We start from the raw sequence: 13,993 nt of genomic DNA, 5'->3' as shown, positions 1-13,993 counted from the left end.
GAGCCTACTCAGACAGTCAGAGGATCCAAATGAACAACCAGCGAAGTTTCTTCCGAGACTCGTGAGTCGTGACTGCATCAAGCCCAACTGCGAATACTCATGATCTCTGACTCTGAGCTGTCAAGTAGTTGCATGTTGTATTCATGGTATTGGACGGGGTGACGCTGTGCACAGCTGAGGCGGTTGTAGATCTACTGCCTTGTACTTACTGACACCACTATTGCACTAACTCCTGGCCCGGAGATCTGACCGTGACAAGTAACAATCATTGAACATCGCCCAGATCTACCCATGCATGCAGTCCTGGGCGAAGCAAAACATTGTTTCGGATCGTGGTCAAGGTGACTCGATCGCAAGATCGGAAAACAGCTTCATCTCGCCCGTGCAGACTCAAATCGAGTGATGGATAGCCCGGGGCCACAGGCGAGGGCCACACTCCACAGCAGGGAGTTGTATTTTACTACTCCCTGCTCCACAGCTCTGCCTCTGAGTCTGACCCTCCCCTTGATTGATAGCCACATGTGCAAAATCAATGAGCGCCGGACTCACTGCCGATAGGGAATGATTATAGGCGCTTTGGCCCAGTTTGGGGCTAGGCTGAGCCGGGCAAGGTCCTGTCCAACATTGGCAACAACTGAATGCCCAAACTAAACTACAATGACTAATAGACTACATGTAGCTTCCTGACGTGCCTATTATAAAATGAGACTTGAACAGTTTTGATGTAGAATATTATTATTTTGATGCTGTCGTCTGCCAGTGAGCTCCGCGAGTCTCAGAAGAAACGTTGTTGCTGATCTACCAGACTAGTTCGGAAGGACTCTGGAGTGAACGAGTCGGTGCTGTACCACTGTGCGGTAACAGCTCTGCGGCTGATACTGAAAATGGCTGGCTATCTTTTCGCGGCGTTATTGGTCACTGCTCTTCTCACAAGTTATGAAGGAGCAGCAAATCACCCACACTCGACAGAGCAGAGCGAGGCTGTTCAACATCGCTCGCCCCCGCCAAGGTCGCTCTACAGAGCGAGTAACAGTGAGAGGCAGTCTCGTCGAGCACGAGGCGATACTCGTCCAAATTTCGTCATCTTCTTCCCTGACGGTAAGGAATCCACCTTTCGGCTTTGGCTCAGTTTAAAGGGGAAGTTGTTCGGTCACGGAATCTGGACTCCAAAGAAGACTGTATTTATTTCTGAAACTCGGATGTTGAGCCATAAATAAATGTAGAAGAGAAAAGGACATATGGATACGAGTTAAGAGTAACTCTCCATCACTGTAACATGATACTTTATACAGTCAGAAAGTGCAATAACTAGGCACAAAACTGACAGAGTACTGAAACATTCGACGTCCTGACACCTAGCTTCAACACATCTCCATAGCGCTAACCGACAGCCTTCCAACTTGGAAGGTTCAAGGTTATGGAAAGACCAAAGAGGGGAAGGCAAGCGCAACGAAAACGAGCAAAAGCTACAGTCCCAACGGAACAAAGAATGTCGATTGTTACTGGACGATGACGAGACCAGTACGATATTTGACAAAGCGGTCTAACTACAATTCGAAGCAGCAAAGCAGCGCACCACCCAACTTGGGTGGGTCATAAATATCAAAGATAAGTAAAGAAAGGGAAGCTTTGCGAAAACGAATTGTACAAGCCGAAAGCCAAACTCCTACAGTACTCCTCATGCATGACATTGTGATGGACTAGTTGACTACAAAACAAGTTGTTTCACACGACGTACGTTTCGCCGTATGGTTCGTGACGGCTCATCAGGTGTGCAATATGAAACTCGGATGTTGAGCCATAAATAAATGTAGAAGAGAAAAGGACATATGGATACGAGTTAAGAGTAACTCTCCATCACTGTAACATGATACTTTATACAGTCAGAAAGTGCAATAACTAGGCACAAAACTGACAGAGTACTGAAACATTCGACGTCCTGACACCTAGCTTCAACACATCTCCATAGCGCTAACCGACAGCCTTCCAACTTGGAAGGTTCAAGGTTATGGAAAGACCAAAGAGGGGAAGGCAAGCGCAACGAAAACGAGCAAAAGCTACAGTCCCAACGGAACAAAGAATGTCGATTGTTACTGGACGATGACGAGACCAGTACGATATTTGACAAAGCGGTCTAACTACAATTCGAAGCAGCAAAGCAGCGCACCACCCAACTTGGGTGGGTCATAAATATCAAAGATAAGTAAAGAAAGGGAAGCTTTGCGAAAACGAATTGTACAAGCCGAAAGCCAAACTCCTACAGTACTCCTCATGCATGACATTGTGATGGACTAGTTGACTACAAAACAAGTTGTTTCACACGACGTACGTTTCGCCGTATGGTTCGTGACGGCTCATCAGGTGTGCAATATGAAACTCGGATGTTGAGCCATAAAAAAAAAAACCCCTCTTTGGTCTTTCCATAACCTTGAACCTTCCAAGTTGGAAGGCTGTCGGTTAGCGCTATGGAGATGTGTTGAAGCTAGGTGTCAGGACGTCGAATGTTTCAGTACTCTGTCAGTTTTGTGCCTAGTTATTGCACTTTCTGACTGTATAAAGTATCATGTTACAGTGATGGAGAGTTACTCTTAACTCGTATCCATATGTCCTTTTCTCTTCTACATGTATTTATTTCTGTTCTTCGTAACTGAACGAAAACCTCTAGACTAATAGTATGCACACATCAGTGGCGGATCCAGGGGGGGGTTCCGGGGGTTCCATGGAACCCCCCAAATTTTGCAAAGTCATAGTTAGTGTGCTGCTGAGAAATATCGATAAATGGGCCTCAACCAGCGAAAACAGCCCTTAGGGTCGAATTTTTCAAAATTCCTTTTTGGTTAGAAATTTGTTGAAACACATCTACTGAAAGACCTCAGCCAAGAAAAAGTTCAATATTCCGATTCAAAACAAGTGTATACACCAATATACAAGGTGTACTCCAAATTGGTGCAATGTATGTATACGATGTATGTTTACAATAAATATTCAGCATTCTAAGATGGGTAGGCAGCTTGAATACCTTTGAAAGAGTGTAGTAAGCAGCTAGAATGACAAAGAATAGCTGAAGAGTGCGGAGACATGATCGACTTATTTGCAGCTGCATCCTGCGTGGAGTCGTTCCGCAATGACGGTCTTCCATTTCTTCCTCCGCAGCTGATAACACGACGTCGCTGCCGTCACTAGCCCCAGACTCACAATTTATCTCAGGTGATGACTCCTCATCTTCCGACTCTGACGAGTCATCGACCACCTTGAGCCGCAACGCAGCAGGAGATGACGGCTGCGATTCCGCCTCGCTGTCGACATCGATGTCGGAACCAAAGAATGTCTCATCCTCACTCTGACCTTCAGCGGCTACTTCAGCATCCACTCCCCACCAGGCTCGAGCTAACTGTACACAATGACTGCCGCGTGTGCTCTGCGAACAGCTCTGGCGTCCGCAGCCATCACAACAAGATCAAGGAACACTCAAGTCGCCACTCGACACCACTTCAACTAACAAACTTCAAATAAATTCAAGCAAGGAGTTCAAGAAGAACTCGCCGCACTGTTCGCAGCGCGATCAAAAAACCGTTGAACGTCACAAATCGACCTTTTTCATGAAAAAATTACGAAACCTCTAAGGGTCGTTTTCGCTGATTGCGGCTCAAATATCATGTGTGCACAAAAGGACATCCGTCCGATCACAGTCATAATCAGTGCAGTCACTGCATGCGCGTTCGGTAGATCGATACTGCATGTATACCGGTAGTCTAGTACAGACAGTGTACTACTCTGTACTGGTGTTCACGTCCGTGATTTACAAACGGACACTGTAGACAACATTGGGTGGTTGTTTCCTTTTTGATCTTTCGAAACGATCCAAACTTACCTCCATTGGCGCTGTCATTCACTGCTGCTCAGGATGGGTGCGGTCAGTATTCCTTGGACAAGTTTTTTTTGCAGAAGAGAAAGGATGTTCCGAGTGATGACACTCTTCAACGAACTTCGAATCCTACACGTAGAGTTCAAGCTCCTCAGAAGATGAGGGCTCCGACATCCAAGCAAAGTCAGTAATCTCTACCTGCTGCAGCATGCAGTAGTGACTAGTTGTTCCTCCGCAGGAACGGAGTGCTGCGCCAGCGATGTGTTTTAGATGACATTGGAACCGGGATTGTGCAATTGTCGACACTGTTTCGCTGTTGTTGTTTCTGTCACTGAAGCGAAGACGATGCTCTTGTCCTGTGAGTATAGAGCATTTCGCATCGTAAAAATGCCAAAAATTTCCGAAAGTACAAATGGACAGGGAAAGTAATTTAGTTGTCATTTCGGCATTCCTGGCTCTCAACGTACCCATGTATGTTATTATTATTATTATTATTATTATTATTATTATTATTATTAGTTCAACATCTCCTGGCTCGTCAGAAGACTGCCAATATATATGAGAAGTCGGGTGGTAGCCAACCACGGCGTATGTACTCAAGTATATTATGATTATGTGTCCGTACTAAATAATAATTATACAATGTAGCCTTTGTAGGGTAAGCAGCAGCATTTGGCCCTGTACAGGCTTTCCATCGTCCACCACACCACAACTGCGCGCTGCAGCGATGGTGGTGTGCTGTGGCAACGTTACGTGTCGAGGCGATGTGCGTGTCCTGAATGTTAGTTACCACTACGAGGCTGGAGGGTGCAGTTATGGTGTGGTCGATGATGGAAAAATATATGTCCGTAGTGCGTTTTAAAAGCATGCGATTGCCACTAACACAATCGGATTGTCGTTATTACATGTGTTAACCACACAACTTCAAAACAATCTGATTCCATAATATTTTGCCTGTTGAATTTTGGTTCAACCGGAACCCCCCTGTAGAGATCTCTGGATCCGCCCCTGCACATCATCGTGCCTTGGCACGGACATACCAAATCTGCTGTTGTCCTCTCTCCAGAACAAAACTCTCTCCCTACAATGTGAAACTGGTACTATAACAAAAGGCACAGCTGATAAAGCGAACAGACCTACAGCCAATCAGCAAACCAGTTCCGTAATATGATCCGGCAGGTATTGCATGCCATGCATGTACTAGATTAATGCTACGGTACAGACAATCGCATGTCTAGACAGGTCCTAACAGTGTCTAGTCAGTACTAGCATCATGCTCACATGTGCCGGGTCAGCACACAATACATCGACCTAGCAAACGGTAACCTACGGAATCTACTGGAACATATCCCCCTCTCACACGAGGAGAAAACCACACTAAAAAAACAAAAAACAATCCGAGTGTGACACAACTACGTAATCATGTCCATCACTGTTACTCATTTCCAACTGGCAAAGGAACGAGATGATGGATGGCACGTTGCAGGATCTTGCCTCCAATCTTGACGTCCACGACGCGCACCTTGTTGTCCTTTCCTGGGAAGGTCTCCATAATGCGACCCAATGGCCACTCTCCGCGCGGAGTGCCGGGACTCATCCACATCACCACGTCACCCACCTTCAAGCTCTTCTTGGCCTGGCGCCAGCACTTCCGGAGGTTCAAGGATGGTAGAAACTCTCTTTTCCATCGCTGCCACACTTCGTCTACTAATCGCTGTACTGCCGCCCATCTCTTCCGCTGATGCTGATGCTCACCAAGCACCGTCACTTCCTTGGCCAGTGGCGCATCCATACGTCCCACAAGGAAATGCTGGGGAGTGAGGGGCTGATCATCCTGAGCATCATCTGAGACTGTAGTCAACGGACGAGTGTTGATGAGATGCTCTGCTTCAATCAGTGCGTCAGCAACTCCTCGTCGGTAAGCGAAGCATTAGCGAGTACTGTGGTGAGGGCACGCTTAGCAGCTTTCACAACAATTTCGAATACTCCTCCGAAGTGGGGTGCTCACGGAGGATTGAACCGCCACTCTATTCCTTCATGAGCGAATTTCCTGCTGACTTGCGTGCGATCAATGGCTTCGCTCGCCTCTCGGAGCTCTCGCTCGGCAGCTGTAAAGTTCGTGCCGTTGTCCGACACCATGATGGACGGAGTGCCGCGACGCTTGATGAATCTGGAGAATGCCAGCAGGAATGCTTCTGTGTCCAAAGAGAAGGCCATCTCCAAGTGGCATGCTCTGGTCTCCAAACAGGTGAAAACGCACATGTACCGCTTCTGCTACCACGCCCTTGCTTTGTGTAGAACGGTCCTGCGTAATCTACTCCACATCTGGTAAATGGTTTGAGAGAACCACACGTGCGATGGTTGGGTAGCGGTCCCATGATCTGCTCCGCAGCCTTACTCATCAATCGGCTGCATGTAACGCATTGTGCACGTACACTTTTGATCGCTGATGTACCATGTACAATCCAGAATCTCTGTCGTAGGTTGGACAGCAGGTGCTGGGTTCCGACACCATGGCAACAGAGGTCGTCTTCGCGCTGGATGAGTAGCGTAGTGACTCGGTGACGCTGTGGTAGGATCACTGGCTGGCGAACACCAACAGGTAGGTTGACAGCATGCTTCAGTTGTCCGTTGACGACCATGAGAGCAGGGTGTAACATCGCATCCAGGACCGCGTTGAGCCGGTAGAGAGGGTCAGATGGTGGTAATTCCTCACCTGCCCGTAAGCGCTTAAGCGTGGCTGGGTACACTGACAGCTGAGCTTGTGCAAACCAATGTCGTTCGGCTCCTGCTACTTCTGCTGCCGTCAGCACCGGTACTGTCACTACTGATCTTGGCTTATGACCGCTTGCTAAACGGACATAGACTAGTGGGGCACTGGTGTTGGCGGTGTCGACGTGGGTTTCCCCCCTCGTGACTGTCGCAGTCTGCCGTCGGGCATTTTGTACGAACCGTAAGCACCAGGCAGTCACCCTGGTAAGACGCTCCCACGTCGAATACGTGGCAGGATCTAGTCGAGATGGCGTCACCTGGCTGGCGAATGTCATACATGGCTTCTTCTTCAGCTCACCAGGTAGTTGCGGAGGGGTAGCAAGCTCCACAAGCGGCCACTCTGCCTCCGGTCTGGTCAGGAAGTCCGGACGACACCACCATGTGTGACGTCCAACGAGGTCCAGCACTTTCATACCTCGAGATGGGAAGTCGGCTGGGTTGAGGACTCCTGGTACGTGTCTCCATTGGCTAGCTTTGGTGTCGGCTTGAATCTCACCGACCCGGCAGGCGACATCTGAAGTGAAGTTCTTGGCATGGCTCCTCACCCAGTACACGGCGTTGAGGGAATCGGTCCAGAACACATGTTCAGCAACAGGAATAGCGAGGGCTTGGCTGACAACTTTGCTGTTGCGCAGGCCAAGTACTGCACCTCGCAACTCCAACTTAGGGATGGTGACTTTCTTGATAGGGGTTGCCCGCGCCTTGGCGAATGCAAGGCTGACCTTCACAAAACCATCCGGATACGCTGCTTGGACATAACTTACAGCTGAAGTGGCGTGCGCCGAGGCATCGGTGAAGGTATGTACTGTGAGCTTCGCGGTGTCAGCCTGGCGCTCCATGCTTTTGAAGCATCGTGGCACTTTGATCCCAGCTAGATCTGGTAGTTCTGCAAACCACCTCTGCCACTTGGTCTCCAGCTCTGATGGGAGACGGTCATCCCAGGAACAGCCGAGAATGCATGCCTCCTGGAACAGCAGTCGAGCCCTTATCGTAAACGGCGAAATATGCCCTCTTGGGTCATAGATGCTGGCCATCTTGGATAGGACGCTTCATTTCGTCAGCCGCTGGTCATCCGGTGTGTTGTAGCGATAGCTGAACGTGTCAGACGCTGCGTCCCACACGACACCAAGCGTCTTCACGACTGCAGCTGATGCGGCGTCGCTGCAATCATCGATGCTCACCAGAGCGTCGGCTGCTCGGTCGGCCTCCGGGATAGAACGGAGCACGTCACGGCTCTTACTGCGCCATTTCCGCAGGTGAAACGAGCCCATGTGGAGCAGGTCCTGCACCCCCTGCCGTACTGAGATGCCGGCTGGTACTGATGGTTGTGAGTTCAGGAAATCGTCAACGTAGAACGATTCCTCGACCGCTGCTCGGGCTGCTGAGTCGTACTGTTCCCCATGCTGTGCGGCTACCTCCCTCAGAGCTCGGCAGGTGATGAACGGTGATGCCTTCAGTCCAAACACGGGCCGAGTAAACTCGTAAATGGATGGTTCCTCGTCTATCGACTTGCGCCACAAGAAGCGTACGTACCGCCGATCTTGCTGTTGTAGCTGGACCTGCAGGAACATCTCTGCAATGTCTCCTACGATCGCAACCGGCTCACGGCAGAACCTGAGTAGGACGTGAATCAGGTCATGTTGCAGTTTCGGACCAGTGTACATCTCATCATTGAGAGACACACCCCGCTGACGAGCCGCTGCATCGATGACAACCCTCACTTTCGTGGTCGCCTTGTCGTGGCGCACGACAGGGAAGTGCGGTAGTAGCCATTGGTCACCGTCTCTGGCGGCACTATCCTCACAGCGGACCACATATCCCTTGTCGATGTATGATTGGAAGACTCTGTCGTACTCTGCTTGGATGTCCGGCTTCTTGAGAAGAGATCGCTCGAGGCTGATTGTGTTCCGGCAGGTATTGCATGCCATGCATGTACTAGATTAATGCTACGGTACAGACAATCGCATGTCTAGACAGGTCCTAACAGTGTCTAGTCAGTACAGTGGTCCCTCTATAATCCGGCACCATTTGTGCCACGAAAATCTGCTGGATTAGGGAGGGTGCTGGATTAACAAATCTGATTTACTGCTGCAATGTGCATGAAGAGGACATTTTGGCTACTGAAAATTGTGCTGGTTTATCGAGGGTGCTGGATTATAAAGTGCCGGATTAGAGAGGGACGACTGTACTAGCATCATGCTCACATGTGCCGGGTCAGCACACAATACATCGACCTAGCAAACGGTAACCTACGGAATCTATTGGAACAGAAGTTAAAGGGGAAGTTAAGGCAAAAATTAAAATTTCACCAGTTGTAGTCTTCGGGGTGCTGAGTCGAATGGTCTTGGTCCGAGAAAGCTGAGACGCTCCCTTCCTACTTGAATCCCAATCGAACTCGCGCACTTCCACCGAAACTGGGTGACTGCGCATGCGCCCTACTAGATGGGGATTTGTATGCAAAATGTCACTAAAAGCGCCATTTCGTTCTTATAAAAGCACGGATGACCGCGATTGGCCCATATGTTGTAGTCTTTTGGACGCTGAGTCGACTGGTTTTGGTCCGAAAAGGCTGCGATGCAGCGTTCCTCCTTTATTCCCAATCGAACATGGTTGAAGAAGCGGTGATTGTCCGTATTCCTGGAGGCAAGGCCGGCCAGGTCATTGAGCAGCCCATCAATTCCTTTGACATGATGGAGACCATTGCGGATATGGCCAACGTCAATGTGTCTCACATACGCTTTGCCAAGAGCTTCTTGGCTCAACTTCACGGATCACCAGGAGATTCCAACAGAACAGTGTACAGCGAAGGTGGATTCCTGTACCATCGTGAGATTGAGCCATTTGATCCTTTCCAAGCGGATACTTATAAAGACCCGCATAATCTGTAAGAGATGCTATCTTAATGGAATAGAGCAATATCCCATGTCTGGTGTATGAAAATCTCTTGGCTACATCTCTGCTTAGAATATTTTTGTAAAAGTGTTCATTTTTCTGTATCTCGGAAGGAGCTTTTCGCACTTGGCCACGCCTGGCAAGTCCATGATTCTATACTATAGTTGCTCTCAAACACCACCCATTAGTTGCTGAAACATTTGGAAGTGTTCAAAATTTCCTCCTCAGTGTTCAACCATGCGAAAAAGAGCTCTCGGAACAAAAAAATCATATCCTACTTAAGCCAAACTGACGAGTGTGTTTTGAGAAAGGGAAACATATTTCTGGCGTAGCGTATATATAAATGTAGCAAGAGCGTCAAAAAGAATTTGAAATCTCCTATGGCGTCCTTGTAAGATGAGCTAGCCCAACTAACCTCCTGGTGCCTTGCAATCATGCACCCGCAATGGCACTCTCAAAGAGGAATGGCTTAGTGAAGAAGGGGTAAGGTTTTCTAAACGAGTATTTATATGCGCGGCTGCCGTGCCAAACAATGTCGGTTTCGCTGCCAGGCTGCCCGTCCTACTTGCTCTTGGGGCACTGCCACAGTGTCGATTCATGCACCGTCGTATATTTAACTGGGTCGCATTTCACGGTCAGCAGGTCATTGACTGTGGATCTTGTAGAACTTCCAGATCCGCGGTTCGAAACGCCTATCGTTTTGGTTATAGGTACGCAGTTCTCGTGTTTTTTCCCCTCGACGCTATGGCATTGTTGTGTCCTCATTGCTGTGCAGCTACTACCCACGTGGAAAGGAGGAGGTGGAGGAGGGAATTCCCCGTGCAGTGATGGCCAAGAACATGAACTATAAGTTGGTGTTCAGAGCTGACGGAGTGTCCGAGTTCTACGATCTCAAGGAGGACCCACGGGAGCTAACGAACATGTACGACAATGTGAAATACAAAGAGGTGAGTGTATGGATTGGTGTCGTTGTGAATTTAGAAGTATTATGATCAATCTTCTGTCTAACTGTTATGGGGCCTCGGCATGTGGACTGGTCAGAATATGGCCGCACCAGTGCATGCAAGTATTATGCATGCCTCTGACGGTTATGGTGGATAATGTGGCAGTCAGGTTTTACGTTTGTTTGCACTACAGTACTGAAATTCATGAATTCATGTTCAGAGTATAAGATACAATGGGGAGTTTTCTGCAAAATTCCGAAATATCGTATTTTCCGGTGAAAACGCGTAATAAACTTAAAATTCGCCCTGCAGCCTATTTTGTTAATGTGAATCGACCTGCACTCCATGCGTATGATGGTTTGCGTGTAGCGTTCACCCTGGAACTATGCTACTCATCATTATGTTATCGGATGTAATTATTTTGTACAATCCGGATGCATCAGTACTGCGTGCTTTTTCGACTCTGTTTGCCTGCAGGTTCGCGATAAAATGCTCATGGATCTTCTGGACTGGTTTGTGAAAACGGGCGATGTCACACCTCTCGCGGAAGACCCTCGAGGTGCTCCAAAACCACCCCACTGAAACGGAGCAAAACAAATGTCCAATGGAGAACAGCTTAGTAACTTATTCTAGCGATAAGGGCTACTTAGCTATAAACCTTGCATATAGCTGCGACAAGAGGCGACTGCTTGGATGTCTTCTTAGTCTAGGAACATGCTGTGCAGCTCAGAGCCTGGGGTGGAATGCGGAAGATGGAGGTGTTTTCAATATGATTACATGTCCAAATGTTTCTATTCTGAAATCCAGTTTTACATTACATTGCGTAATTCATATTTTCGCTTTTCTTTGCATAAAAGTCGGCGTGGAGACAAGAAACCTAATATCGATGAAAGTAAAGTGAGTGCACTCATACCACTAGAACAATGGAACGATATTACATTTTGTATTATTAGGGTTTTTGTAGTCCAACACTCAGTTTGATGATGATTTCTGATGATAATCACCTGAAGACGAAGTTCAAATCCTAAAATATTGTTCCATTGTTCCCGTGGTATGAGTGCGCTCGCTCACTTTACTTTCATCAATAATTCTTTGCATAGTGAGTAAATATCAGGATGGCAGGAGGGTGTATGCCGTAACCTTTAGGCTGTCCTGTCAGACAGTATTTATATCAAAAGTTGAAAACCGATTTTATTTTCAGACATAACTAGTTTAATAGTAGCATAAATACTCTTAGCCACCTGGATATCTACCACTGTTGGGGCTGTCATTGGTGATAATGCTCACATTACTCTCAATGATCATGTATCTGTATGTTGCTGGCTATGTGTAGGGCGAGCTGCGTGTACAGTCAACTTCGCGTATAACGACACTCGGCGGGGCATCAGAAAAGTGTCCTTATTCGCGAAGTGTCGTTATACCCGAAGTCCCATTATGTATTACAGTTGGATGGGACTTTGCTCTGGGCATGGAAATTCTGTCGTTATCCGCGAATTGTCGTTATATCCACAGTCGTTATTAGCGAAGTTGACTGTATTATGGTGACTGGTACCCCCCCCCCCCCCCCCCCCTAAAGGCGCCGCCACTGGCTGAACATGCATGATGAATACACGGTACTTAATCAGGGATAAATTTACTGTCAGGTTTTTGCGTAGCAGGTTTTGCTATGCAAAATCTCAATTGTGGCGTAAGCTACAAAAAGCATGGCTAGCCTGAATGTGTATGTATGGCAGTTTTCTGCGTGTCACTGTGATTTTTGAGTAGCAGTAGATCAATTTTGCGTAGCAAACTGCGATGCGATACCGGATAAATTCATCCCTGCTTAATACACCATGCACTAGATTAATACACTATGCACTAGATCAATACACTATGCACTAGGTCAATACAGAGCACATGATCGTGATGTACAGCACACTACTGCAGTATTCTAACATACTATTGTTTGAGTCACGGTGTGCATGGCTGCTCGTCATGCCACATTCGTCTCCATTCATCATAGTCCTTTGCACCCGTCACGGGTAGACACGTGCGTGCCCAAGCGGCGTCTAGCAGAGCTCGTGTTCTATCATTGAGCAAGTGTCGCTTACCGCCTGACGTTGCCACCTTGCTACACTGCATGCCAGCCGAGGGGGAAAGACCCATGGCTATGTTTCTCGCAGCTTTCAATACATTGTCATTGAACTGCTCACGATGCTCAGACATGTAGTCAAATGTAGATCTCTTCACAGCGGTTTCCACTGCACTGGTGTCGTCAACTCCAATAAACTCTGCAACGCGCTTCACCTCCCGCTCCAGATCCTCTTTCATGTCCTCGTAGAACACAAACAAGACATCCTTGTCATGTCGTCGAGGCCACCAGCCCATGTAGTGTTCACATGCCGGAGCCCACTGTGAGTATCCCTGCGTCAGTTGCAGATGTACGGAGCCTCCGAGGGAAACCTGCTGGACGTAAAGATTCATCTCGATATCCTCTGCCCGAAACATCCAGTCTGCATGGTACCTGTACTGTGACACAACTACGTCATACGGGTGTCGTACTACTGTGATATATTTTCCGCCCTTGGGACAAGACGCCTCTGTGAAATGGGTTTTGTACAGCCTTGGCTCAGCTCTCTGTTTGTCATCACAATTCTGTCCCAAATCCCCCGCACATTCCAGGAAAGGCACCACCTCGGTGATCTCAGTGAAGTCCATATCACCACCGGTGCGTAGCTGATGGCATATTTGTGTCATCCACGTTGTGCCTGCCTTTCGTGAAGTCGTGATGATAACATCGCTTGGCTCAGGTTGAAATTTGAGAGCTGCCTGCTTTGATTCTTCGGTAGATGCCTTCCATCGCACGATTTGATACTCGCGGCAAGCTGCGATCGCTTCTGGAGTGAGTGGCTCTTCCTGCAGTGCTACGTCCGAGTCCATTGCAGGCTCCTTTGGTGCGTCCCGGCCTACATCACAGTAAATTAATTTAAACCGACCGAGCGCAACTATCTGCTAGGTCCTAGAGTACAGGGACGTTCGGAGCAAGATCGAAGACCAGCATGCCGTACAGTAAAATTAGTTTGCAAAAATAATAATCTTTCTTTATCCATGATCCACTGACAATGTTGTTCAGGACAACGAAACGTCTGGAGAAGTATCGTAAATATTTCTATCTTTATTAGTCAAGTGATGGGTTTCACTGTCCGAATTGCGAAGAGTGCTCAGGCAGAGCCTTGTACACAAGAGAGAGAGAGATTGGAAGCTTTGTTACAACTCTGAGTTTCACTTATTACTACGTTGCCTGATGTCTGATGATCGTAGTATGTGAAACTCAGAGTTGTATTATAAACAAAGCTTCCAATCTCTCTCTTGTTTCTTGTTTTACCACTCTTTTGTCTATGAAAGAATACTTTTTTGATATAAAGATAATAATAATAATAATAGTAATATAAAATTAATGATCTCATATCGACCAGTATGACTATGACTCTGGTAACCGGTCTGTACTACAAGTACAGTCAGTCGTCCCTCTCTAATCCGG

The 13,993-nt window shown here is 47.7% G+C and overlaps 3 protein-coding genes across 3 annotated transcripts; 1 reads left to right on the top strand and 2 right to left on the bottom strand.

Moving 5' to 3' along the window:
* Positions 1-5,869: 5,869 nt before the first annotated feature.
* LOC135810590 (uncharacterized) lies at positions 5,870-7,671 on the bottom strand. The gene is made up of 2 exons (XM_065324083.1): positions 6,321-7,671; positions 5,870-6,060 (listed from the first exon to the last, which is right to left on the bottom strand). The coding sequence occupies exons 1-2, from the start codon at positions 7,669-7,671 to the stop codon at positions 5,870-5,872; spliced, it is 1,542 nt and encodes a 513-aa protein (XP_065180155.1).
* A 1,572-nt stretch (positions 7,672-9,243) lies between these two features.
* LOC135810589 (ulvan-active sulfatase-like) lies at positions 9,244-11,771 on the top strand. Its single transcript, XM_065324082.1, has 3 exons — positions 9,244-9,521; positions 10,305-10,476; positions 10,951-11,771. The coding sequence occupies exons 1-3, from the start codon at positions 9,244-9,246 to the stop codon at positions 11,053-11,055; spliced, it is 555 nt and encodes a 184-aa protein (XP_065180154.1). The 3' UTR covers positions 11,056-11,771.
* Positions 11,772-12,095: 324 nt separating this feature from the next.
* LOC135810887 (sulfotransferase 1A3-like) lies at positions 12,096-13,571 on the bottom strand. The gene has a single exon (XM_065324294.1). The coding sequence runs from the start codon at positions 13,390-13,392 to the stop codon at positions 12,424-12,426; it is 969 nt and encodes a 322-aa protein (XP_065180366.1). The 5' UTR covers positions 13,393-13,571; the 3' UTR covers positions 12,096-12,423.
* Positions 13,572-13,993: the final 422 nt, after the last annotated feature.

Source organism: Sycon ciliatum, chromosome 2 (genome assembly GCF_964019385.1).
Source record: "Sycon ciliatum chromosome 2, ocSycCili1.1, whole genome shotgun sequence".
NCBI lineage: Eukaryota > Metazoa > Porifera > Calcarea > Leucosolenida > Sycettidae > Sycon > Sycon ciliatum.
The sequence above is the reverse complement of the archived record's forward strand: the minus strand, read 5'-3'. Positions and strand labels throughout refer to the sequence as shown.